Source organism: Sturnira hondurensis, unplaced genomic scaffold, assembly GCF_014824575.4.
Source record: "Sturnira hondurensis isolate 20B ecotype Veracruz unplaced genomic scaffold, ASM1482457v3 Scaffold0008640, whole genome shotgun sequence".
Lineage (NCBI taxonomy): Eukaryota > Metazoa > Chordata > Mammalia > Chiroptera > Phyllostomidae > Sturnira > Sturnira hondurensis.
The window spans coordinates 23,860,653-23,888,506 of NW_028081271.1; the positions used below are offsets into that span (position 1 = coordinate 23,860,653).

At 41.0% G+C, this 27,854-nt stretch overlaps 1 protein-coding gene and 1 long non-coding RNA gene across 7 annotated transcripts in view; one reads left to right on the top strand and one right to left on the bottom strand.

Moving 5' to 3' along the window:
• APMAP (adipocyte plasma membrane associated protein) overlaps nucleotides 1-7,004 on the bottom strand; it is a 53,024-nt gene extending 46,020 nt beyond the window's left edge. For 4 of the 5 annotated variants that reach the window (XM_037055511.1, XM_037055509.1, XM_037055510.1 and 1 more), the window contains exon 1: nucleotides 6,830-7,004. In XM_037055511.1, coding sequence (XP_036911406.1) covers nucleotides 6,830-6,921 — 92 coding nt within the window. In that variant the 5' untranslated portion in view covers nucleotides 6,922-7,004. Of the gene's footprint in view, nucleotides 1-6,763; nucleotides 6,802-6,829 lie in introns of those variants that run through there. The other variant, XM_037055508.1, reaches the window with a different exon arrangement.
• LOC118993233 (uncharacterized) lies at nucleotides 7,004-27,754 on the top strand. 2 transcript variants are annotated; one of them, XR_005067805.1, is made up of 4 exons: nucleotides 7,004-7,151; nucleotides 10,323-10,375; nucleotides 25,941-26,074; nucleotides 26,540-27,754. It is a non-coding gene; the product is annotated as an uncharacterized LOC118993233 (long non-coding RNA). The 2 variants fall into 2 exon arrangements; XR_005067806.1 differs by lacking the exons at nucleotides 25,941-26,074; nucleotides 26,540-27,754 and adding an exon at nucleotides 15,907-16,367.
• The last annotated feature ends 100 nt before the right edge of the window (nucleotides 27,755-27,854 follow it).

Below are 27,854 nucleotides of genomic sequence, written 5' to 3' on the forward strand. Positions count from 1 at the left end.
TAGACAAGCCGTTAACTAGGCTCATCAAGAAAAGAAGAGAGAGGACACAAATAAACACAATCAGAAATGAAAAAGGAGAGATTACAACTGATACCCAGAAATAGACGGGATTGTAAGAAATTACCATGAAGAACTGTATGCCAAGAAATTTGAAAACCTAGGTGAAATGGATAAATTTCTAGAAAAATATAATCTTCCAAAACTCAATTAAGAAGAAGCAGAAAACCTGAACAGACCAATGACAGAACATGAACTTGAAGCAGGAATCAAAAAACTCCCAACACACATAAGCCCTGGACCAGATGTTTTCTCAGGAGAATTCTACAAAGCATTTAAGGAAGAGATACCACCTATACTTCACAGGCTATTCAAAAAAATCCAAAATAATGAAAAACTCCCAAACTCATTTTATGAAGCCAGCATCATCCTAATTCCAAAACCAGATACATACACAACAGAGAAAGAAAAGTTAAGGCCAATATCGCTGATGAACATAGATGCTAAAATCCTCAACAAAATATTGGCAAATCACATCCAACAATACATTAAAAAGATCATACACCCTGACCAAGTGGGATTCATCCCTGGCATGCAAGGATGGCTCAATATTCTCAAATCAGTGAATGTAATACTTCACATGAACAAAAGCAAAGACAAAAATCACATGATCATATCAAAAGATGCAGAAAAAGCTCATCTAGTACAACACCCATTTATGATAAAAGCACCCAGCAAAGTGGGAACAGAGGGAGCATTCCTCAGTATAATAAAGGCCATATATGAGAGACATACAGCCAAAATCATACTCAATGGAAAAAAACTAAAAGCTTTTCCACTAAGATCAGGAACAAGACAAGGTTGTCCACTTTCACAACTTCTATTCAATATACCATTGGAAGTTTTAGCCACAGCGATCAGACCAGAAAAGGAAATAAAAGGCATCTATATTGGAAAGGAGGAAACAAAACTGTCATTGTCTGCAGGTGATATGATAGTGTACATGGAAAATCCTATAGACTCTACCCAAAAACCACTGGACCGAATAAATGACTTTGGCAAAACAGCAGGTTATAAAGTGAATATCCAGAAATCAAAGTCATTTTCTTATACTAACAATCCATCAGCAGAAGCAGAAATCAAGGAAAAAAACCCATTCGATATAGCAAAAACAAAAATAAAATATCTGGGAATAAATCTAACCAAGGAGGTAAAAGACCTGTATGCAGAAAACTATACAACACTGAAGAAAGAAATCAAGGAAGACACAAATAAATGAAAACATATACCGTGTTCATGGATTAGAAGAATTAACATCATCAAAATGTCCATACTACCCAAAGCAATTTACAGACTCAATGCAATACCTATTAAAGTCCCAATGGCATATTTCACAGACATAGGACAAACACTTCAAAAATTTATATGGAACCATAAATGACCCTGAATAGCAGCTGCAATGTTGAGAAAGAATAAAGTAGGAGGGATCACAATACCTGATATCAAACTGTATTACAAGGCCACTGTAATCAAAACAGCCTGGTACTGGCATAAAAACAGGCACATAGACCAATGGAACAGAACAAAGAGCCCAGAAATAAACCAAACTCTCTACAGTCAATTAATATTCGACAATGGGGACAGTAACATAAGTAAAAATAGCTTCTTTAACAAATGATGCTGGGAGAACTGTACAGCTACGTGAGAAAAAATGAAACTTGAGCACCAACTTACACCATACACCAAAATAAATTGAAGGGGGATAAAAGACTTAAATATAAGCCGTGAAACCATTAAAGTCCTGGAGGAGAACATTGGCAGGAAAATACCAGATATTTCATGCAGCAACATTTTTACTGATATGACCCCTAGAACAAGGAATATAAAGGAAAGAATAAACAAATGGGGTTTCATCAAAATAAAAAGCTTCTGCATAGCTAAAGAAAACAGCATTAAAATAAAAAGATAACCACTGTATGGGAAAACATATTTGCCAATGATACCTCAGACAAAGGTTTAATCTCCAAAATATACAAAGAAGTCACACGACTTCACTCTAAGAAGACAACTAACCCAATTTAGAAATGGGTAAAGGACTTGAACAGACACTTCTGCAAGGAGAACATACAGAGGATACAGAGACACATGAAGAAATGCTCAATATCCCTAGCTATCAGAGAGATGCAAACTAAAACCACACTGAGATACCACCTTACACCAGTCAGAATGGCCATCATAAACAAAGCAACAAACAACAAATGTTGGAGAGGTTGCTGGGAAAAGGGGACCCTAGTTCACTGTTGGTGGGATTGCAGACTGGTACATCCATTATGAAAAACAGTTTGGAATTTTTCTCAGAAAACTAAAAATGGACCTGCCTTTGACCCAGCAATTCCACTGCTGGGATTATATCCTAAGAACCCAACTTCCAGCCAAGATAGAGGCATAGGGGGAAAAACTGTACCCCCTCCCACAACTATATTTAAAGACAGCAAAGTTTTAGAAACAAAAACGCAGCCAAAACAATGAAAATTAAACTGTATGGAAGTCAGCCAACAATGAACCATTCAGCCAGACCGGTAAGAGGGGTGGAGTCAGCAGCGGAGTGGGGTCAGATTGGAAAGATCGTTCGTTTGGACCCAGGAGCAGAGGAGGAGGTGGTTGGTGGATCCCAGGCAAGGGATGGTGATGGGTGGACCCAGTGAGGGCACAGGGCGGCTGGCTGACTGCAGTCACACATTTGCGTGCAGATAAACCAAGAGAAGGAGCAAAAAGAGACACAGACCACTCAGGCTAGGGCCCCAGCAACGGGAATTAGAGCCTGAAAGCACCAACTGGAAAAACTTTCTCAGGGTCAAGGGCCCAGGAGAGGCTCCCAGGCACACAGACAGTTTGTTGGAGAGACCCACAGGGTCCTGGAAAGTACACAAGCCCACACACCCAGGAACCAGCACCAGAAGGGCCCAATTTGCTTATGGGAAGCCACAGAGGGGATAGAAATCTGAGAGAGAGCGGAGCGAAGCAAAGAGCCATTTTTTTCCCTCTCTGACCCCCCCCCCCCCACATACAGCGTCACAACCCAGTGACTGGGTCGCCCAGCCCTGGTGAACACCTAAGGCTCCACCCCTCATATATAACAGGTATTAACAGACCAAAACATTATGGCTCAAGAAGAACAGCTCAAAGCCCCAGAGCCAATACTTCTAAGCAACCAAGAGATAGCCAACCTTTCATTTGCACAGTTCAAAACACTGGTGATCAGGATGCTCACAGAATTGGATGATTTTAGCCACAAATTAGAAGAACATATGGAAGCTAAACTGATTGAAATGAAGGGAAATGCACAGGAAACCAATAGTGATGGAAAGTAAACTGGGACTCAAATCAAGGGAGTAGATCAAAAGGAAGAAAGAAACAACCAAGCAGAAAAGAAGGAAGAAACAAGAATTCAAAAAAATGAGGAGAGGCTTAGGAACATCCAGGACATCTTTAAACATTTCAACATCTGAATTATAGGGGTACCAGAAGGGTAAAAGAAACAGCCACAAGTGGAAAACTTATTTGAACAAATAATAAAGGAGAACTTCACCAGTCTGGCAAAGGAAATAGACTTCCAGGAAATCCAGGAAGCTCAGAGAGTGCCAAAGAAGTTGGACCCAAGAAGGAACACACCAAGGCACATCATAATTACATTAGCCAAGATGAAAATGAAGGAGAGAATTCTAGAAGCAGCAAGAGATAAGGGGACAGTCACCTACAAAGGATTTCCCATCAGACTGTCAGCTGATTTCTCCAAAGAGACCTTACAGGCAAGAAGGGGCTGGAAAGAAGTATTCCAACTCATGAAATCCAAAGACCTGCAGCCAAGACTGCTCTCTCCAGCAAAGCTTTCATTTAGAATGGAAGGGCTTCTCAGATAAAGGTCAAGTTCAAGGAGTTCGTCATCACCAAGCCCTTATTATATGAAATGTTAAAGGGACTTATCTAAGAAAAAGAAAATAAAAATATGAACAGTGAAAGGACAGCAAACTCACAGTTGTTAAAAACCACACCTAAAACAACAACAAAAAAACCCCTAAGAGGACAGCTAGATCGGGAGCAGAACCATAGAAATGTTGGTCAAATGGAGGGTTAGACACATGGACATGAACGAAAGGGGGGAATGGTGGCGGAGGGGTGTGCAGGGTGGAGGGGAGTGAAGGGGGCGAATGGGACAACTGTAACGGCATAATCAATAAAATATATTTTTTTAAAAAAGAACCTTCCCTGGCTGGTGTAGCTCAGTGGACTGAGCGCTGGTCTGCGCTCCACAGGATCGCGGTTCGATTCCCAGTCAGGGCACATGCCTGGGTTGCGGGCTGGTTCCCAGCAGGGGACCTACGAGAGGCAACCATACATTGATATTTCCCTCCCTCTCTCCTTCCCTTCCCCTCTAAAGATAAATACAATTGAAAAGAAGAACCCTAAAACACCAATCCAAAAGAACCTATGCACCCCAATGTTCATAGCAGCACAATTTACAATAGCCAAGAGCTGGAAGCAACCTAGGTGGCCGTCAGTAAATGAATGGATCAAACAATTATGGTAATATACACAATGGAATTCTATGCAGCAGAAAGAAAGAAGGAGCTATTACCCTTTGCAACAGCATGGATGACACTGGAAAGCATTATGCTGAGTGAAATAAGCCAGGTGTTGAAAGTCAAATACCTTATGTTCTCACCTTGAACAGGAAGCTAAACAACAAAACAAACAAGCAAGCAAAATAAAAACAAAGACACTGAAATAGAGAACAGGGGGACAGCGATCAGAGCAAAGAGGGGAGGGAATTTCAGGGCAAAAGGGGGAAGGATTTATAGGAAATAGTATAAAGGACAGATGGACAACTAAGGGGGGTGGAAATGGGAGGGAGGTGGGGAGCACTGAGGGGGGGTGGGCTGAGATGGGAGTAAAAGACAGAAAACTGTACTTGAACAATAATTAAATTTAAAAATATTTTTTAAAAAGAACTACAAATTTGTAGGTACAGAATAGACTGGGGGATGCTAAGAACAGTATACAAGAAATGGAGAAGCCAAAGAACTTATGTGCCTAACTATGGACATGAACTAAAGGGACAGGGGTTACTCCCAGAGGGAATGGGGGATACCAGGTAGAAGGCAAAGGGGGTAAAATTGGGACAACTGTAATAACATAACCAATAAATCATATAGTTATAAATAAAATAAACCTAAAAAAGTATCTTAGATGAACACAATGTACAAGGTACACTGGAAAAGACCAGTAGCAGATAACTTTGGAACATCCAATTTACCTTTGCCATTAAATCAGAAATCCCCTCAGGGAAACTGAAAAAACAACTTAATTAGCCCTGCAGCAGGGCCAGGAGTGTCAGAGGAGCCCAGGTGAGACTTGGGCCTATCCAGTAAGTGCCGTCAGGAGCTATATGCCTTGGTTTTCAACACTGCACCTCACAGAGATCTCAGGGCCAGCTGCACTTTCATTTATCATGTAAAAGTGTACATGGCATGCCTTGTCTTTATAGTTTCTATAGTAAAGCACTGCTAGTTCTTGCATGACTATTCTAAAAGTTTCCTCAGTCATCATCATAGGATGACTTCACAATCAACATCCACAGTCAATAGGGTGACCAATTTGTCCTGATTTACCAAGATTAGATTTGAAAGTCCTGCATCCTTGGAGGTTTCTGAGTCCAGGGCAAATAGGATGGTTGGTCACCCCTATAGTAAGGACTGTATCATATTACCCACCCTCCCACTGAGCCCAGGAGTCAGCTATTACCAGAAAGTCTTCTGTTCGAATCACCTTTCTATATGGAAACACTCCTTTCTGTTATCTCTCTCCTTCAAAGGTGTTCCTCTTATTAACATACGTGAATAAATTCAAAATTCAGTCTGTCCTGGCAAAAACTGTCTCTCATTCAGTATCTACCATATCCCTTGGCACACCAATAAATATTTCTGTTCCTATCAATTTATAAGTCAGTCAATTCCACAACTTTGAGCTTGTTCTATATAGGGCCACTTGGTTCTCCCCAAGTTATGAGACTCAGGACGCAAAATTCAAAACTGAACTATTTTACATTAAAATAAATGTTTAAGGACTATGCTTCAGTTTTTACCTAACAAAACAGAGCATACTTAAATTCTGGAAGGCTGGCAGAAGCAAAGGCCAAAAACCTGAGATTTCTTTCATCAGGCATCAACTACGGTTTCCTCTGCTTCTCAGTCCGTATTAGGAAAAATCTGTAAGACTGAATTCTCACAAAAAACTGCCTAACAAAGTCACTTCTCTGTTCGCTACTCTTTCCGGAAAACCGCAGTGAGGACTGATTCTGCTCAGAAAGAGGGAACCAGGTGCAGAAGCCAGCTCTTCGCTGGATAGCCAGGCGCGCCCTGAACTACCTTTTCAGACCTCCCTTCAGGGCGAGCGCGGAACCCGGAAAACGTAGGGCAGGGGCTAGATGGCTCTCCCCAGGGATATGATAGGCCAACACCATGGACAGCGTTTAGGGAAAGGGAAAGCGAGAAAACCACCGCTCTGGAAGCAGGGACAGGTGCGGCGCGAGGAGGACACCGGTGCGGCAGCCGGGAATAATGCCGCAATGGGGCACAGAGCGTGCGCAAAGCCTCCAGGATCTGACAGGTGCCATCAGCTCGATCAGAACCTGTTTCTTCCCTGTAAAATGAGTTTTGCCAAGGGTATTAAATGACATGGCGCTGCCGCGCGTCGGCACCTCACGTACCGGGCTGCTGTCTGTGCCATCGTCGTACTCGGCTGCTGGAGGACAAAGTCTGGAGGCCGGGCCTACCTGCAGTCCTTGGTCTCCGGGATCTGCCAGTCATCAGTGACGACGTGCGGCCGCAGGGGCCGGCGCTGCCGTAGTCCGTCCGCCTCGCTCATTCTGCGACTACCAGTGCTATCAGCCCCACAAACAACAAAACGGAGCAACGCGAACACCGAGAAGGGCCGCACACCGCCCCCTCCCCACCACGCGCAGAAGTGACGTAATCTACCACGCCCCTTCCGGCAGCGTGGTGTCAGGCTCCTGGGCGGTCCTCCTTGGGCCTGGTGCTCGTTTTCCCGCAGGTTCTCCAAGGCTGGGCGCAAGGCTTGGAAGCGGCGCCGAATGAGTGAGTGGCTTTGGCCTGCGTCTGCGCTGCCTGCTTTCATTTCATTTCACTTGTGATGGCGAACGACAACAATAATTGTTTTGCTCCTCGCTTGTGCTTGGTTTGTGCTGGTAAAGAGGATGAGTACCATCCTCTGTTTTATTAGAATCACAAAGACTTGGGTTTTGTGATCACAAAGACTTGGGTTTTTACAGGCAGCGTAAAAAACATTTATGTGCCTTGGCTGGTGTGGCTCAGTGGACTGAGTGCCAGCCTGCGAACAGAAGGGTTGCCTGTTGGATTCCCAGTCAGGACACATGCTTGGGTTGCGGCCTGGTTCTCAGTCGGGGGCTTGTGAGAGGCAACCACACATTGTTTCTCTCCCTCTTTCTCCCTCCCTTCCCTTCTCTCTAAAAATAAATAAATCTTTTAAAAATATGACATTATACTCTTAGAGGTTCAGCAGAGCAACAATGCCTACCTAAAAATTATACTCTGAACAGATCCAGTTAAGAGGAAAACGGGCTAGAAAATGTCTCTTTAGTTAAGGCCAGAATTTGCGTGTTGTCTTTTGTGGTGGTTACAACAGATGTTTGATAAAGTTTATAAAAAGTGCTAAGCAAACAATTCTAAATTAAATTACAGCAGGAGAGTGAAAGAGACAGTCTGTTGTCTGCAGATCACTTAACAAAACACTTACTACATTCCTGTTTTGCCTGTTGGAATTTAGGATTAATTTCCAGGTGGCTATTTCCACAGGTTATTTTAGCCAAGCACCATATAACTTCAGGAGTCCCACCTCTTTGCACAGGATTTTTCCAACTGCTGCCCCCAACCAGTCTACAGTAGCAGACATTTCTTTATATTCCAAATTGGTAACTGTCCCTTCCACCTTGCCTACTGGTTTGCCTATAGTTTATGTAAATTCTTTTAGACATCTTACTTCTCCCTTCCCCCTACTTAATGTATACTTGCAAAACTCTGGGACCACAGACAGGCTGTCTGTTCTGCCTAGCCATACTGCCCAGCATCTTTGTCTCAATAAAACCTTACTTACAAAAAGACTTTCAGCCATGGATATTTTTTTAAAAATTAGTTTGACATATCAAAAGGTTACCCGAATAATAAGCACGGGGTATAAATAACAATAAGTAAGGTCTAAGAAAACATGAAATAATCATCAAATTGTCCTTTAATTTAGTGAACCAGGTGTAATTTAAGTGCTGGAAGATGATGGTAAGCAAACCACAAACTTGCCCAGTTATGGAAATTTAAGGAGAGAGACAACTTTAATCAGCTCACCATAATAAATGTAAAATTTTAAGTGTAATAAAGGAATAACATGAGAGAATTTTACAGCTGAGAGCTGAAAAAATGAATAGGATTTTGGTGAAGGGAGCAGGGAGTAGGATTCCCAGGCAAAGGAAACTAAGTCCTGTTACTATGTATCATCTCTAGAAAAGGCCTATTTGAAATTAAATAGTAAGAATTAATTCATTCATTGCACTTGAAGGCTTTCCTAATGGAAGTGTGCCCTCCTCTTTCTTAGTGCTAGATGGCACTAGAATCCCACATGACTATCGTAAGAAGAGATGAAAAAAGAACCAACAAGAGGGAAGTGAAAAGTTCTATAAATCCAGGTCTTCAGGGATCACAAGTTATAATTGGCAACACTTCATTCCCTGTTGAATAAAACCAATATATCATGAACGCTTTTGACAGTACTACATGATCTGGCCCTTCCTGCCTGTCTGGATTATCCTTCCTTCCCTGACTCCCATGTTTCAAATCCCACTCAGGAGCTGCTATTTCTAATCCTATGTCTCCCTCCCTTTATTCCTATTACCCTTTCTCCCTGTGATAATGCTTCCCTGCAGCTCCACTTGGCCAAAAATATTTCATTATTCAGGACCTACTTCAAGTATCATTACTGAAAATCATTATTACCTTAATTTCTGGCACAGAACATTTGTTTCTAAGGCACTTTGAACATGACTGAATTATAGGACATAGCACACTGCATTAGAATTATTTATATTCTATGCCCAGTGTTAAAGCTCTCCAACAAAAAGCAACTGGGAACATATTTGTAAAAAATATAGTGATAATGTTAGTAGACAGTATAGTGACCGGTTAATAATACTGTACTGCATTGTTGAAAGTTGCTAAGAGAATAGATTTTAGTTCTCATGACAAAAGAACAATCTGTAAGAATGTGTGGTGACAGATGTTAACTAAATTTGTGATCCACAATATATACAAATATCAAACCATTGTATAATACAACTAAAACTAATACTAGTGTTGTATATCAATTATTCCTCAATAAAAAAAATAACAAGTTAGTTTTATTAAACTTCCTTGGAATGCACCAGAGGCCCTGTGAGGCTCCTCAAAGCAGTGGAGTTATGGAAGGGTCCTCTTGGGATTCAGGGGCTAGAGTTAATCACAGATCATCTTGGCAGGGATAGGTCAAGATTTGTAAACCAGGAGAATCTCTAGGAGTCAGTGGTCTTTTTCTTAGAACATGTGGTCTGAATGAGCTAAATGAGTTAAATGGTCTGAGCTTAGATAATCCTTAGGCACAGTTTAGCATCATTTTCCTGTTTGTGAGTCATGGTGAGGTCCATTTTGTTGTGGCTTCAGTTCTCAGTCCTTTCACCCCACCCTCTAGCCTAACTGCCACCCAATTATTGGCAGTAGGGTGGAACCCCTGCGATTATTTAGACCAGGTTTCTCAGCCTCAACACTGTTGACATTTTGGGCCAGATAGTTTTCTGATGGGGGTCTGCAGGGGAGAAGCTTTCCTATGCATTGTAAGATGCAGTATCACTGACCTCCACCCTGTAGGTTCTAATAGCATCCCATGTAGTAATGATAATCAATAATATGGACAAGTGTGTCCCCTGGGGGCCAAAATAGCCCCTGTTGACAACCACTAGGTTAAACTAACCAGAACCTGTGCTGCACCCCCACCTGCCACACCCTAAAACTGAAGATGAGGCCCACTTCCACTGAAACACTGGCCCACATGGAGGGCATTTATCTCAATAAACTCAGGGTTCTACCAGCTTAGAAGCAATGATTCTAGGCATGCAACCAAAAGTGTACCTCACAGCTAAAACTAGAAAAACACCTTTTTCCAGTCCATTGCTTTTTCCCAACCCCATGTTGTTTCTGTTTCTTCTACAGATATCTCCTGAAAGCCTTCCAAGTGCTCAGCCAAGTAGTGTGACAAAATAAAGGTAAAATAATATGAGTCAATGTGCAGGAATATTTCAGTTTGAAAGGGGAAATAAGAAGCATAACAACCAATATAAAGTAATGCCACAGAAGAACTACAGGGTACCTTGTAGGCCAGGAGGAACAAGTCCCATTAATTGAAAGTGGCCAGAGAAGGCTTCTTGGAGGAAGTTACCTGTGAACCAGGCCTTGAATGAGTAAGATTATCATGGGCTAGTTGAGGGGATGATAAATGACAAGAAACAGTCTGTGAGGAAAGTGTAGCATACCCAGGGATTGGCCAACAAGAGAGTGATGATCAGTATAGACCAAGTTTTGCATAATCAAGGAAGACTTGTCTGAAAGAAGCAAAGAAGAGCAGAAAAGGGCCAAGCCTTTCCTGCCTTTAGATTAGGGAGAGCAGGAGGAAAAGTGGCCTGCTTAGCATGGAGTTTTATCAGTATTTGTGGTCTGATGGGAAGCTCTGGTTTCAGCTAAGGAGGACCATGGAGAGTACAAAGTTAGAGGACATAGACTAGTGAGTTCACAGTAAAAAAAGGATTTTAGGGATTACTCAGTTGCCAGAAAGAGAAATCTAGGAACAAGTTGAAGATGAGGAAGGGATCTATAGAAAAGATATGAAGATATCTTATGGAACTCAGTGCAGAAGGAACAACCAGTTTTCACAGACACTGGAACAAAGACCTAGAGAAACAGAAGTAAAGTTCCTCTCCACCCACTGGTGCCTCAAAATGTGCTCTTTCTGCATCCCCTCCATGATTCTGTGTAAGCCCTGTTGTTTGGCTGGCCTTTTTCTCTTTTGTCACCCTCCACTCTTGAGCTGGAAAAGGTACATTGTCACTTTACCAGCTCTTTAAGCTAAGGGGGTCAACAGGCAGTGTTCTGGCTGTGAGATAAAGTCAGAAATCTAGGAATTATTTTTACGTCTCCAGAAGTTCATGCTTTTCTAATGAAAAAGAGAAATGGCGTTATCCCTGCCCTTTCTTCTCCTGCCCTGAACTCCAAGTTATGCTTAGAATGGCAGCAGTGATGCATGACTGCAGGAGACACTAGAGGTCTAAAGGACATGCTGAGCACAGAAAACCCAAGGTCCTTGGTGAGACCATTGAGCTGCTGACCAACTGCCAACAACCACCTATACCTGGGCTTTTTGTTGCACGAGGAAAACAATCGCATGTGCATCTAGGCCATTGTCAGCTAACAATGGATGCTTGTACCTGAACACTTTCTTCTGGATATGCCAACATTCTCAGGTTGAGCATGCCTGTGGCATAAAATTATTGCCTCAAGCACAGCTTTCCATGACTGCTCATTTCAAGTATTCTACTTCACAGTTTCTTTGTCCAAAGTCCTGAATCCTGTACTGAGAATCTGAGGTTCCCAACTTCAGTGAGGTGCCCATGCCTGGTTGATTATCTGTGTTGGAGGCCAGAATCCCATGGCCCACTAAATATTCAATGGGCACCAGGACAGTAGACTAGATACTGTCAGCATCAGTAGGACAGAACTGTCACATGAAATGATATTAGCCCCAATGAAAAGCAGGCAGGAGTAGAGGTAAGGATTACAAATATTGAGAGAAAAAGTCCTCAATACTCCTAAAAAGGAATAGTCAACAGACACTCAATAGGAAAAGGTGCTCAGTAGGAAAGACATTCAGCACTCAATGTCTGCCATGGGTGTGATGTTCATTGTTAATCTCCCTTGAAAAGTGAACTTAACCAATTGTGGGAGCACCTTTGCTCGCAAGTCCCCCCATCTGCCACAGATGAAAATGAAAGTGTCAAGACATGATCTGCTTGGGGAGAGAGGTGGTCGATTTCTCAGAGGAGAAAGACCAAGAGCCCCTTCCTCAGTGGCTTTTATTAGGTTGTAATACACAGGAATACAGGTAAAGCTCATCAATCAGTGTCAGGTGGCAAGGTTCAAACATAACATTTCAAAGAAATCAGGGCTTAATCTGAGTCAGTGTCTGTCAGGAAGGGGGTTGCAAAAACTTTGGGAGACATACTCATTTCCTGCTTGGACCCTTATCATATGAATGAAAACACTCTTAGCAAAGCAGGCTTCACAGGACTGCTTTGTCCTGTGAAGTAGGAATTCCTGCTTCACATTCCTGCTTTGTAGGAATTCTTTCTTATGCTCGATCGCCCTGATCCTGCTCTAGCCAGGCAAGGGGCTGCACTGCCTCCCCCATCACAGGTTTTCAGACTTAAGTGGATTAGAGCCAGGAAGCGCTTCTCCCAGAGGACATGGGGACTCAGGCTATGTCAAAATAGCCGGGAGGCGAAGGTCCATCACCCCCTCTTTGTTGCAGCTCCCTGAGTCCTTCCATGAAGGCCTCCCAAGTGATTGTGTCTGGCTTAGGTTGCCCCCCGACCCAGGAGTCCTACCTATCATTGACTAACCAACCATGTACTTGGGGGCAGGGGAGTAAGCAGAGACAAGCTTTGTCTCCTTGTGGCTCACATTCCAGAGGTCGCTCATTCAGTCTTAGCCATGGAGGGGTGGGGGGCGGGTGCAGTTACAACTCCTGAAACCAGGCAGACCGGTTCCCAACATCCAATAACTAAGCAATCAAGTTAGATCTACTCGGAGGTCTCTTAGAAGAGAAAGGAGTCTGTTTTTACTGTAAAAAACCAGGTCATCATCAGAAGGATTGTGGAAAACTGAAATGGGATTTACAAAAAGAAAACAAATAGAAGTGAGCATAGGGCTGCACCAAGGACTGAAGAGAGCATTTCTCCTCCTTACTAATACTTTAGGAGAAATTGAAATTATCATAAAAGGGGAAATTACTAAGGTCCTTATAGATACTGGGGCTACTTTTTCTGTTCTTAACCCTACCCAACTAAGTTGCCCTTTCCCTTGGAGTAAAGCTTCTGTACAAATAGTAGAACCAATGACTTTTAAAATAAGAATATGTCCTCTTTTAACAAGGGCAACATATATATTTTATTGGGCAAATTGGCCCCAATTCATCTGAGAGGGAGAAATTTTCTTGAAACCCATTATGCCCACATATCCTTTTCCTGGATGGGTAAGATACACTTAGAACTAAATGAATTAGATACTGAACCAATTGGGAAAGTAATGATTTTAAAGAAACTGTTTCACCAGAGGAAAATAACCTTGAAACTGAATATTTGTTGCAGGACATTCTAATGCAACTTTGGGCCTTTTCCAGTAGAGATATTGGCAAGATCAAGCCAGCCACTCCTATTAAAATAACTATTGATAATACTTTGCCTTGCCCTGGCTGGTGTAGCTCAGTGGATTGAGTGTGGGCCTGGGAACCAAACAACCGCGGTTCAATTCCCAGTCAGGGCACATGCCTGGGTTGCAGGCCAGTTCCTGGCAGGGGACACAAGAGAGGCAACCATACACTGATATTTTTCTCCCTCTCTCCTTCCCTTCCCCTCAAAAGATAAATAAATAAAATCTTAAAAAAAAAACAGCAGCCCCCAACATTTAAAAAAAAACACTTTCCCTTTACCTAATATTTGCCAATATCCTTTGAGACCTGATGCACTAGCTGGAATTAAGGCCATTATACAAGATTACTTGAAAAGGGGACTATAATTCCCTGTACAAGTCCCTGTAATTTGCCCATCCTTCCAGCAAGAAAACCAAATGGAAAAGGTTAGAGATTTGTATAGGATCTCAGAGCTATACATAAGATAAGTTATTCCCAGATATCGTGTAGCTCCAAATCCTCATACCTTATTATCACTCATTCCTGTGTACTTCCAATATTTTTCAGTAACAGGTTTATGTTGTGTCCTTTTTAGCATTCCAGTAGGGAAAACAGCCAATATTTCTTTGTCTTCACCTGGGAAGATCACCAATTAACATAGACATTAATGTCCCAAGGATATACAGAAAGTACCTATTTAATATACAGTAGAAATCCTAGATATTAAAAAGTGATTTAAATCTTAAATTTCTTAGAGATTCCACTCCAGTCTAATATGTGGATAATTTACTTTTATGCTCTTACAGGAGTGTCCAACATTTTGTCATCTCTGGGCCACACTGGAAGAAGAGTTATCTTGGGCCACACATTAAATACATTGCAACATGTTATCACAAAAGATAACCTCAAAATGTTTTAAGTGAATTTATGATTTTATATTGGGCCAGATTCATAGCCACCTTGAGCCACATGTGGCCCACAGGCCACATTGGACACTCCTGCATCTAGGATGTTATAAGATTCCCAAGAGGACACACTGTACTCATTAAAACAGCTAGTTATAAAACGGCATAAAGTCTCAAAAATAAACTTAAGTTTTGCTTACTTCACGCAAAATACCTTGGCCATCTCATATCTGAAGATTGGCTATTGATTAACCCTTAAAGCCTCAGAAGAATTCTCTTTCCTTTTTCCGAAAATAAGAAAACAGTTTAGAGGATTCCCGAATGACTGAATATTGTCAACATTGGGTTCCAAATTTTTCCTTAATAGCTCAGCTTCTAAAAGCCCTGTTAAATTCAGATCAACTGATCTAATTCATTGGAATCCTGAAGGGAAGCAAGTTGTAGAGGCTGTAAAGAAAGTATTTTCTAAAGCTCCTGCTCTGGGACATTCTAATTATAAAATTCTCTTCTTTCTTTTCACATGTGAAAATAAAGGAAATGCTTTAGTAGTTCTAACTCAGAAACATGGAGATTGTCATAGACCTATAGGATTAGCAACTAGACTCAGTAGCAAAAGGGTTCCCTCCCTGTATGAGGGCCATGTCTGCTACAGTCTTTTATGTAAACAGACAGAAGAGACAGTTATGGTTCTCCTTTTATCATTAATTCCTCATTCTCTTGAATCTTTACTGAATTTTCATCACACTCAACCTTTCTGTTAGTTGATTGGCCTATTATGAAGTACCCCTGCTCTCTGCACCTAATAACTACTTTAATTCAGTGTAATCATCTTAATCCTGCAACTTTGTTACCCTATTTACAGGATGAAGACACCCACAATTATGTTTTGCTTACTGAGCACCTTCTTGTTCCTAGGAATGGTTTATAGGAAACTTCTATTGATAATGCTGACTTCATTTAGTTTACAGATGGGTCTTACCTGAAAGATGAGCAGGGATATGCAGTAACTCCCATGGTGGACATAATTGAGAGCTCTATCTATCTGAAATAAATCCATCCAGTAAGCTGAACTCATTGCTCTAACTTGGACTTGTCAGTGGGCCAAAGATCAAGTAGCCAATATTTACACTGATAGTCACTATGCATTTGGTATAGCCCATGACTTTGGAATGTTATGGAAAGGCAATTCTTCTCAGGAAATCTCATTAAAAATGGAAAATTAGTTGCAGAATTATTAGATGGCATACCAAAAACAAAGCAACTGGCAATTATCAAAATTCCAGTGCAGTCTAAAGCTACCACCATGGAAGAGAAAGGAAGTCATTTCACCAATGCTGCACCTAGGCAGACAGCATTGAACAGTCGAGTTATCCAGGCCCAAGAATGTTTTTTTTTGCTTTCTGATAAATCAATAAAAGATTATCTTTTACAGTTTCATCAGACAATATGAAGAAAAAAAAGAAGATATGGCAACAAAAAGGGGGAAACTTTGACCCAGCTCCCTATACTTCAACATGTACATTCGCTAACACACTGAGGTTCTGAAAAGATGATTGCATAGAGTAAAGAATATTCTGAAAACCTTCTCCTACTGTAGCTCATAAATTGTACAGCAAATGTTCTATCTGTCCAAAATATAACCTAGGAAACCACTGCATGGATCCCAAAGACATTTCTCATTTTCTTTAGGTCCATCCAATAGGATAAAATCCAATTGCTACCATGATAGGGATACAAATATATATCAGCTATAATTTGTATGTTTTATCACTGGGTTGAGGCATTCCCTTGTGAGAGAGCAATAGCCTTAATGGTTGGTAAATTGTTATTAGAAAAAATAATCCCCAGTTTGGGAATTCCCTCTGAATTACATAGTGACTGAGGGAATAATTTCATGGGACAAATAAAATTCATCTGTAACATTTGGCCTATTCTGCAGTATTTTTATTATGCCTGTCATTCCAGTCCTCTGGATTGGTGAAATGTACTAATGGTACAATCAAAATTCAACTAGCCAAAATTTCAGAAGCTTTTCATTTCCCCGGGACAAAACTCTCCCTATAGTACTCCTCAACCTGAGACCTCCTCCTTTTGATAAGCATAAGCTTTCTCCTTATAAAATAGTCACTGACCACCCTGTGCATCTGGATGAAGGGGCATATGAGTCAACTTTGCTAGAAGGAATCATGTACATTATTGTTGAGGGCTTATTAGCCAGCTTAAAGAAATCGATAAATTAGTAACTGATTCATTTCATAGTATGCTCCTGGGAGATGATTTCAAAGATCATGGCTTACAACTAGATTTGGTCTATTAGAAAAGATATCAAATAAGACTCTCCAACCTTGTTGGAGGAGACCTTACCAGGTATTAATTACTAAGTAACCCATGTGCAACCAAACTCAAAGGAGTTAACTAGTGGATTCACATTTCTCATTTTAAAAATGTGCCTGACTGGAAATAGACATCTACTTGAATCTGACACTCCCCTTCATCTACAGCAGAAATAAAAGACTTCAAGGATGAGAAGCCCCTGACCACAAAAGCAGACAGCTATCATTAGATACCAGTAAGACCTGTATGCCCACAAATTGATACTACTCAAAGCTTGTTCTTTTTATTTTTCCAGGGAGGGGTGCAGGTGATGGAAAAAGATATTTCATGCAAATGCAAAGGGGAAAAAAAAGCTAGGGTAGCCATACTTACTGTATTATCGCACATTTTTGCCCAAAATCAGAGTAAAATAAGTACATGCATTATACATGGATAGTATTAATTTTGTACCTATATAAATGCTTTTAATTCTTTTATGCATAAATGCTTATGCATTAATAGTGTAATTCTAGAAAGCAATAATGATATCCAAAAGCAAAATAACACCCTGAAATAAATAATCATTTTTGTTTCTAAATATAAATAAATAACTGAATTAAAAAATTAAAATGCAAAATATTTTCCTGAAAGTTTGGGTCAAAAACATGAGTGTGCATTATACATGGCCAAATACAGTATATCCAATAAAATAGATTTTAAAACCAAGGCTATAGTAAAAGACAAAGAAGGACACTACACAATGAAAAAGGAAACCAATGAGAGTATATAACCCTAGTAAACATGTAGGCACCCAACATAGGAGCACCTAAATATGTGAAGTAATTTTTTAAATATATTTTATTGATTATGCTATTACAGCTGTCCAGTTTTGCTCCCCCCTTTAGTTCCCTGTACCCTGCACACCCCTCCTACCTGCCTTCCCCCACTTTAATTCATGTCCATGCACTGTGCATACAAGTTCTTTATCTTCTACATTTACTACACTATTCTTAGCCTCCCCCACCTATTTTCTACTATAATTTATGCTACTTACTCTCTGTACCTTTTCCCCCTCTCCCCTGCTGATAACTCTCCATGTGATCTCCATGTCTGTGGTTCTTTTCCATTTCTAGTTGTTTGCTTAGTTGGTTTATGTTTTTGTTTTTTCTTAGGTTCAGTTGTTAATACCTGTGAATTTGTTATCATTTTACTGTTCATATTTTTTTTATTTTTATTTTTTTTATCTTCTTTTTCTAAGTCACTTTAACATTTCATGTAATAAGGGCTCCATGTTGATGAACTCCTTTAACTTGACCTTATCTGGGAAGCACTTTATCTGCCCTTCCATTCTAAATGGTAGCTTTGCTGGATAGAGTAATCTTGGATGGAGGTCTTTGCCTTTCATGACTTGGAATACTTCTTTCCAGCCCTTTCTTGACTACAAGGTCTCTTTTGAGAAATCAGCTGATAGGCTTATGGGAACTCCTTTGTAGGTAACTCACTCCTTTTCTCTTGCTGCTTTTAAGATTCTTTCTTTATCTTTAACTTTTGGCATTTTAATTATGATGTGCCTTGGTGTGTTCCTCCTTAGGTCCAACTTCTTTGGGACTCTGAGCTTCCTGGACTTCCTGAAAATCTGTTTCCTTTGCCAGTTTGGTGAAGCTCTCCTTTATTATTTTTTTCAAGTAACTTTTCCACTTGTTGCTTTTCCTCTTCTCCTTCTAGCACCCCTATAATTCGGATGTTGGAATGTTTAAAGATGTCCTGGGAGTTCCTAAGCCTCTCCTCATTTTTTTTGAATTCTTGTTTCTTCATTCTGTTGTGGTTGAATGTTTATTTCTTCCTCCTATTCCAAACCGTTGATTTGAGTCCCAGTTTCCTTCTGTTCAGTGTTGGTTCCACTTGTTTCACTTTTCATAGCCTTCACTTTTTCTTCTATTTTGCAACCATACTCAACCAATTCTGTGAGCATCCTGATTACCAGTGTTTTGAAATGTGCATCTGATAGGTTGGCTTTCTCATCATTGCTTAGTTGTATTTTTTTCTGGAGCTTTGATCTGTTCTTTTATTTGGGCCTTTTTGTTTTCTTTTGTCTTTGAGGGGCTGTTACGTAGTAAGGGGCAGAGCCTTAGGTATTCACCAGGGTGGGGCAATCCAGGTCACTGAGCTGTGATGCTATATGTAGGGGAGGAGTCCGAGAGGGAATAGAGCCACTTGCTTCACTCTTTGCAGGTTTTCAGCACTTCCCCTGCTACCCACAATCAAATTGGGCCCTTCTGGTGCTAATTCCCAAGTGGGTTGGTTTGTGTACATTATTGGACCCTGTACGTCTCTCCAACGAACTCTCCTGTGAGGCTGGGAGTTTCTTCCACTGCTGCCTCAACCCCACAGGTATTTTCAGTCAGAAGCCTTGAGGCTTTATTTCCCTGCACTGGAACCCTGGGTTTCATGTTCTATCTCGCTGCCTACTTGTTCCTCATGATTTATCTGCATGCAAACGTAGGACTGCCTACCATAAGCCACTGCCTCACCAGGTCTGCCAGCTACCACCTTGCCCACTGCAGTCCCCCAGCCACTGCCTTGCTGCAAGTCCTATCTTCCACGGCTGCCCATCTCTGCTCCTGCTACTAGTCTGGATGAATATTTCTTCTTTAACTCCTTAGTTGTCAGACTTCCATATAGTTCAATTTTCTGTCAGTTCTGGTTTTTGTTTTTAAATTTGTTGTCCATCTTTTGGTTGTGTGAGGAGGCACAGTATGTCTACCTACTCCTCCATCTTGGCTGGAAATCTGAAGCAAATCTTGATTCAAACCTTGTTCTTATATCACCTAATTGTTATTGATCAAATGCACATAAAATGATTTTTATAGTTATTGTCCTCCTTATGGTTTCCCAATGAAAATGAAACATTTAACATGGGAATTTACTAATCATTCCCACCTACTAAACAATGATAATTATCAGTTATGATAATGAAGCTCGTGCTTTTGGGGTTACATATTGGTCTTCTACTATCAATACAAGATTTAGTACATTTTTTTCTGGATATTTCTATTATAAAGGACCCATCTTACACAAATACTTCCAAGAACACCTCCCTGATAATGCCCCTAGTAGAATTATATATATAAAATCTAGATGCGTATGTAGGAATGGATGATGAAAAGAAAAATACCTGGATATGATGGGAAAAGGCTTGCAGTGACCAGCCGTATCTGTAATAATGTATCTTATCCTTGGGCTCACCAATCATACTCTTATGGCTGGATGTCTGTGAAACAAGAAAATCAAAGGGTTCCCATTTCAAAAATTATTGGGATTACTTGCTGGGTAGATGTGTCTGTAACTACCACACCTTCCTTGTGCCCTGGATGCTTGTTGGAAGCCCCATGGAATACTCAAACTCTAGTTCATTTTGGGATTACCTCTACCCATTTAACTGTGGCATGGGAAACGCAACATTTTGGGGGCCATTCAGTATACCCCAACTGCTCCCTAGCTATAGCTACCCAATAGCAACAACATTCCTAATATTCTGGGACAAACTGAACTTTTAGTTAATGAGGAATGTCATTTATTAGAAAAAGACTTCATCTAAAATAGGTCATATGGAAGAAATACTGTTTTGAAAAGAAGAAAATGGGTGTCAAGCAGCATGGAAAAACAATAAAGCCACTGAGATGGTTGTTCCCTTCAGACTCTTCCATGTCATTTTCGATTTCTAATTGGTGTTACTGGTTTAATACTGTTACTCTTGTTCCTAGTATATAAATGTTATACTAGATGCAGAAGAACAAAACTTAAGACAAGCAGCAAAAAAAAAGAAAGAACTTGGATCGTGGTTGCTTAAAAATTAGAAATGATATAGAATATTTTTTAACAAGGGCTATAGGATCTGATTGCCTCCCATCCACCTGCCTTTTTCTTTTAAATAATAATAATTTTACCTTAAATGCCATTTGAGTTTATGGTCTTGTCCCATTCCCAGCAGCTCACAGTGTTCAGGAAGACAAATGCTTACTCTGAGACTCTAGAAATGAGCCTTCCTATAGCACTGTGGGACCTCATTATCCAGCAAAAAGGTCGGTCATCGATGCATCCTTTGGATTGATTTATGACCAAAAGGGGGACATGTGGGCAAAAAGGGGCCACATACTAAACTTGACAAGCTCAGGAGAGGTCTTCGAAGAAATCTTACAAACTCGGTGACCTAAAGTAACCACAAAGGATGGTCTGAAATGAAAACTTATTAACTAAAAGCAGTTCATGGCAAGTAGTCATGTCCCTGACTAATGTCAATCTTTATTAAGCCTGTCCTCTTTTTGCCGCTATAACATACCTCTGGAATATCAAAGTACTTTCCTTTTCCCTGGACCCCTCAAAGCACGAATCCCCTCATTGTTATTGTTTTTATGTTAATTGTTGACTGTTAACTGTCCTGTACCCAGCTATGTAAAAGAAGTATGTGTCTATTATATTACACCTTATCCTATCCCAGAGGTTTCTCTGCTTTGCTTTCTCCCAACTCCGTGATCTATTACCAATGGATTTCATGTAACCCACTTACATCCTCTATTTTGATTGTAATGTATAAAGCAGGGTGCAGAACTGCCACTTTTCTGGAGAGTTTTCTCAACTCATTGACATTTTGTTTCCTGAATATCATCAGTTTAGCTAGAATAAACTAAAAGAAGTTCTCTGCAGGTCTGAATGTTTCTTATGTAGACAAGAGGCAAAAAAAAAACCTATTTAAAGATATAGTAATTGAGATATTTTCAAAATTGATTAGGATAAACATCAAGCCATAGATCCAAGAAGCCTCACAGAGCCCAGGCAGGACAAATAAAATGAGGCAACAAAAAATAATACTACAAAAACCAAATGCAACTGGTATTAACAAACCCAGAAATGATATATAATATATTTACTTGTTTTAATTCTGTTATGCAACAAAATTCCCAATGATGAAAGAAAAACTTATATAAGTCAGATCGAAGGTAATTAAAACTCAAATTGGCATTATTGTTACAGAAAACACCCCCCTACCCCTGGGGGTCTTTTGTTACTCTAGGTTCTTTATGCCCATTGCTGGATTAAGAACTGTGACTCTCAATGCCAGAGTTTAGTAAAAAGGAAAGGAACTATTTAATTTAAAGTTATACAGGTTTAGAATAATGGCAGAATTCTGCTGTTAAATCTCATTCTCTTTGGAAACAAAGATACACCCACAAACACACAGTCCTACCCTCCCCCTTTTCCAAGTCAGGCTAGTCTCAGAGCATGCCAGTCAGAAGTACCACCTTACAGAAGAAAAAAGAAGTCTATAGCTCACTTCTCCTGGTTCCTCCCAGTAATCGGTGTTCAGCTGGGCAGATCTCCCTCAATTCCTAGCACTGTCAGCTGTGTTGCCGCGATCTCCAGTTCATTATCCAAAACCATGTGGCAGCTCCTCATGGCTGCTGGGCAAGAGACCTTTCACCCACTATTGACCCTCATGGTCCCGCAAGGGTCCCACATTGTCCTGCATTGTCCCCATTGCACATGGCAACCTGACTTTGTTTAAGTCCCAGCCTGGCGCTTCCTCCCACAATTGGCTATACCTGCTAGCACTCCCATATTTTCTGCCTTTCTTGGCTGCCATAGTTAGTTGAGGCAGGCATGGCCCCATGGTGTGGAACCACCTCCATGCTCTCAAGTAGGCATTGTAAATGGGGGAACTATATCACAGGTCAAAGTCATGCCCATCTCTCTGGCCCAGGCAGATTTGAAGCTAGCCTGCTGTTACTGATAATGCAAAATAATTCTCAATCCCTGTGCTGCTGCTTTTCCCAGCCCCCAAATCAGACTTGTGGTGGGTTTTGGGGCTTCTCAGCCTACACCCTGTTCTGACCCATTATCAAGTCACAGATCCAAGAAGCCTTACAGGACAAATGAAATGAGGCAACAAAATATAATACTACAAAAATGCAATTGGTATTAACAGACCCAGAAATGACACATTATATATTTACCTGGTTTAATTTTGTTATGCAGCAAAATTCCCAATGTGAAGGAAAGATTTATGTAAGTCAGATCAAAGGTCATTAGAATTCAAATTGGCATTACCACCCCTGCTTCTGTTACAGAGCTCACTAAAACTGTAAGCAAGCCTACTGGGGACTATCCGCGTAGTGCCTTGGTGAAAGACCCAACAATTAATGCTGGTAGGTGCAGATCTTTCTTCACAACATTCCAACCTTGGTCAGGGGTGGGGCATCAGAGCACCTCAGCTCAGAGCTCTCCTTTCCCATTAGACCCAGCCCTTCCCATGCTCCCCACCAGGCTACTAGCCAAAAGCCCTGAAAGTTTTCCATGTCTTTAAGCCAGTAGCACAAACAGTTCTCCAAGTCTCTCTGGATCAAAGATGCCATCCTCACTCAGCAGCTCTCTCCTTCAGGATCTGGGATACATGTTACCAGCCTCCATTTAATAGTCCAGAAAAGCATGTGCCATGTTTCTCTGAATCATAGTGAAACTTAGGAAAAACACAAGTCTTAATAATCCAGGTAAAAATTTAGGTGTAGCAGGACAGGATCCTGCAAGGTAGACCTTTTCAGCTCCTCAGGCTGCATGGCTTCCTCCCTCACTATAAACTACATTCTACATGGTAGAAACTCTCCTTTCTAAATTGTGGGGCTAAGGGTGCTCCCAAGCCCCATGGTCAAGAGTCCCTGCATGGCTGCCGCGCTTGAATTTAAAATTTAAATCCTCACGCTCCTCCTCCATAACCCCATTTCTGACTCCTCCCATAATCAGCTACCACTGCCATCCCTGACATATCCCTCTGCCTTTCTCAGCTGCCATTGTTAGTCTGGACATCCAGGAAGTGCTTTCCTACTTCTCTCACAGGTGCTGTAACTGGGGAACCACCGGCCAGCTACATTACAGGTTAAGGTCATGCCCATCTCCCTGGCTCAGAGCAGACAAGCTATTTAGCATGACTATAAAGTCAGCCAGCTGTTATCAATGTGCAAAGTAACTCTCAATGTCTATCCTCTCCTTCTTCCTCCCCGAAGCCAGGTTAGTGGGGACTTCCTTGTTCTGGGGCTTCTCAGCCTACAGCCTGTCCTGAACCTCATTCCACACCAGTTAACACTCCCTCCCTCCAAAAATTACTGTCTCCAGGAAGGCTTCCTCTTTGCCTGGATTTAGGCTTCTTTCCCCTATTGAGGATACCAATTCACAGAGGTACTCAGAAGTCAAGAGTAAAGTGCCTTCATAAAATAAATTAATAAACAAAATAAAATGCTGTGCAATTCCTCAAAGCTCTCCCAGGAGGAGACAACGCCTTTGGTTTGAGCATGGGGGTCAAGAGTGGTATCGGACAAGCTCTATAGAAACAGTTGCTCCACTACTTTTCCCACATCTTCTAGAAGTGGGTACAAAGATAAATCTGCTATCACTGTAAGAAATTTTATGAGTTTATTTGAGCCAAACTTACATAAGAATTTTTAAGTGTTTATTTCAGCCAAATTGATGACAAATACCAGGAAGCAAAATCTGGATTGAGAAAATGCTCCAGAAATGGCAGTTTTGCACATTATTTTATACATTACAGTCAAAAGAGGAGGCAGAAGAGGTTACATAAAATCCACTAGGGATGGATTAGGGAGGTGGAAGAAAGCAAAGTGGAGAAATTGCTGTGACTGGATAAAAAGGAAAAGGAATAGACAATACTTTTACAGAGGTAGGTATACATAGTTAACAGTTAACAATTAACATAACAGTAACAATAAGAGGCTCTGTGGTCTCCTGCTGTGGTGGGAAATTGTGCCCTGAGAGGTCTGAAAAAAGGAAATTACCCTGACATTCCAAAGGTGTGTTATCATAGATGCAAAAACATAATAGATGGGCTCAGTTAAGGTAAAGATTGACCTTTGTCAGGGAAGATACCTGCATAGGACATGACTACTCACCATGACTTGCTTTTTTAAAAAATTTATTTTTTAACTTTAAAATAAATTGTTCAAGTATAGTTGTCTCCATTTTCCCCCCACCACTCCCCCCTACCCCAGCCATCCCCACTTCCCACCCTCCATCGTACCCTCCTTTGGATTTGTCTACATGTCCTTTATAGATGTTCCTAAAAAACCTTCCCCCCTTTTCCCCAATTATCTCTTCCCACCTCCTCTCTGATTACTGTAACTTTGTTCTTAATTTCAATGTCTCTGGTTATATTTTACTTGCTTGTTTGTTTTGTTGATTAGGTTCCACTTATAGGTGAAATCTTACCGTGTCTTTCACCGCCTGGCTTTGAAAGACATTTCACTTAGCATAATGCTTTCCAGTTCCATCTATGCTGTTGTAAAGGGTAGGAACTCCTTCTTTCTTTCTGCTGTGTAGTATTCCGTTGTGTAAATGTACCATAGTTTTTTGATCCATTCATTTACTAATGGGCACCTAGATTGCTTCCAACTCTTGGTTATTATAAATTGCACTGCTATGAACATTGGGGTGCATAGGTTCTTTTGGATTGGTGTTTCAAGGTTCTTAGGGTATAATCCCAGCAGTGGAATTGCTGGGTCAAAAGGCAGTTCCATTTTTAGTTTTTTGAGGAAAATCCACAGTGTTGTCCACGGTGGCTGCACCAGTCTGCATTCCCACCAATAGTGTACTAGGGTTTCCTTTTCTCCACATCCTCTCCAACACTTATTGTTTGTTGCTTTGTTTGTGATGGTCATTCTGACTGGTGTGCAGTGGTGTCTCATTGTGGTTTTAATTTGCATCTCTCTGATGGCTAGTGAGCATCCTTTCATATGTCCCTGGGCCCTCTGTATGTTCGTTCTTCTTGGAGAAGTGTCTGTTCAAGTCCTCTGCCCATTTTTTAATTGGGTTGTTTGTCTTCTTGGAGTGGAGTTCACCAGGACTCAGTTTTAGTTAGGAAGTTTTAATTTTAGACCATCCTATGTGGTTACTTTAGGTTTCTGAATTTGTAAGACCCACCATGCACGACTCCACTGAGCTTGTTGGATTTAGTATGTGACCCTTTTTTAAAAAAAAATTATACTTATTGATTTTAGAGTGAGAGGAAAGGAGAAAAAGAAACATCAATTTGTTTTTCCACTCCACTTATTTATGAATTCATTGGTTAATTTTTATACGTGCTCTCACCAGAGATCCAATCTGCAACCTTGGCATATCAGAACAACATTTAACCAAATGAGCTACCTGAAAGGCAGTGTGAAGATGAAATGGGTGCTGAAATCATGAACCTGCTCAAAGTCTCCTTGCACATGGCACTCAGTAATGTAAGCATTTCTATCATCAGTCCCAAAGTTGGGTGTCACGAGGGTAATGGGTGTAAGTCAGCTCTGCAAGGGACTAGCACAACTCATGGTGATTGCACAGCGAAACCTCCACTCCTCTGTCAAACTGAGGAAATGTTTCTTACCGATGAGTTTGGGTTCTTGTCTTCTGATATCACAGACATAGTTCTGGCGGGGGAACTAATTATGGGGGAACTTAATTCCCCCATAATTAGGTGGGGGAATTTGTTCTGGTAGGACCTGACTCAATGGAACTATTTGGGGGAACATTTTATTTGACCTGTTTCAAGTTCATTGTATTTTCTTCACCATAAATTCAGCTGTTGTCAAAGAACCAGGGATGAGTGTGTGCTAGAATTACCTTGATTTACTTCTAGATGAATGTACAAATCATGAACATTTATCATTTAGCCATGATTTCCTTTTTTCTCTTCTTCTATTTAATAGAAACGTACAATGGAACCTGGGTTCTCAAACTTTCAGAATTTGTTCCATAAGGCTGTTCAAGAAGCAATTTGTTCAAAAACTGAATCATTCAAGTGATTGATTATACAGGTGTCAGCATGAAAGGGTTGTTGGGTTGAGAACCAAAGTTTTTTTTGACAAGACATTTTCTTCCATGAACAACTTGGTGGAGAACTGAATTATTCAAGATGGGAGATGTTTGCCAACCAACATTTGACTGTATTTCCTTTTGGGAATGAATCACATTGAAGGCTGAATTTTCCCTTTGAGCATGACAATTTGTTTTTAGCCACTTTAAAAGGGAAGTTTTCTGAAAAGGCACTGCCTACTGCTTCTCTGAGTATGAATTTGATTTGCCTTGGAGACTCATGGTTATTATGAATGTAATCTCATGCCATCATTGGATATACTGAATGTTCAGATTATCTGCCTGCTCTCTCTGATCCCCAGTGGCACTGACTTCAGTCTCTGTCAGGATATTTCAGTTAAGACAGAAAAGTCAAAGTAGGAATTGGAATTCAGGGCTAGGGTGGGCGTGGTACAGCTTGGCCAGGCTTCTATGATCTCCCCCAGGCTCCATGTCTTCTGAACTGCTCTGTCCCCAGGCAAGCCCTGCCCTGTAATGACTAAAAGGCTACTGTAGCCCACCTCTATATTCAGTCTTATCTGGTGGGTACGTGGGCAATAGTCCCTTTCCCAACTTTGTCTTTGTGTCTGCTTCCTAGAAGCCCTGGTAATATTGAGTCGCCAGGCAGTAACTTGTCTCTTATGCCAGGGACCATGATGCTGGGCATAACTGTCACAAACCCCTTAGCAGAAAAACTAGAGGACAGGATGGTCCCCAAAATAAATCAGGGCTTTACCAGAGAGGGCAATAAGGACAACTTATTCTGTTATAAAGCTACCTATTAGCTTGCTGTGATGTCCCACTTGGGATGGTGTGGATATAGACTATTCTCTAAAAAAGCAGTCCTGCCATGACTTCCCATAGCACCCAGAGGTACACAAGTATGTCTTTCCCAGTGAGTTGGCATTCTGTGCATTCAGACTACCTCAGGTGGGCACCTGGGGATCTCCTCAGCCTCTCTGTCCCTATCCCTAGAAAGATCCATTCCCAGCTCCTGCTTTGGAGGCAGCGGTAGGTTCAGGCTTTATGGGAGTTGAATCAACATTTCACATCTCACCTCTCACCTCTTATGGCACCAGTTCAATATATCCTCTGTTTCTCTGTCTAGTAAAGGACATGAAAAATCTCATCTACCCACATCTAGAAAAAGGACAACCTGGATAATGGGAT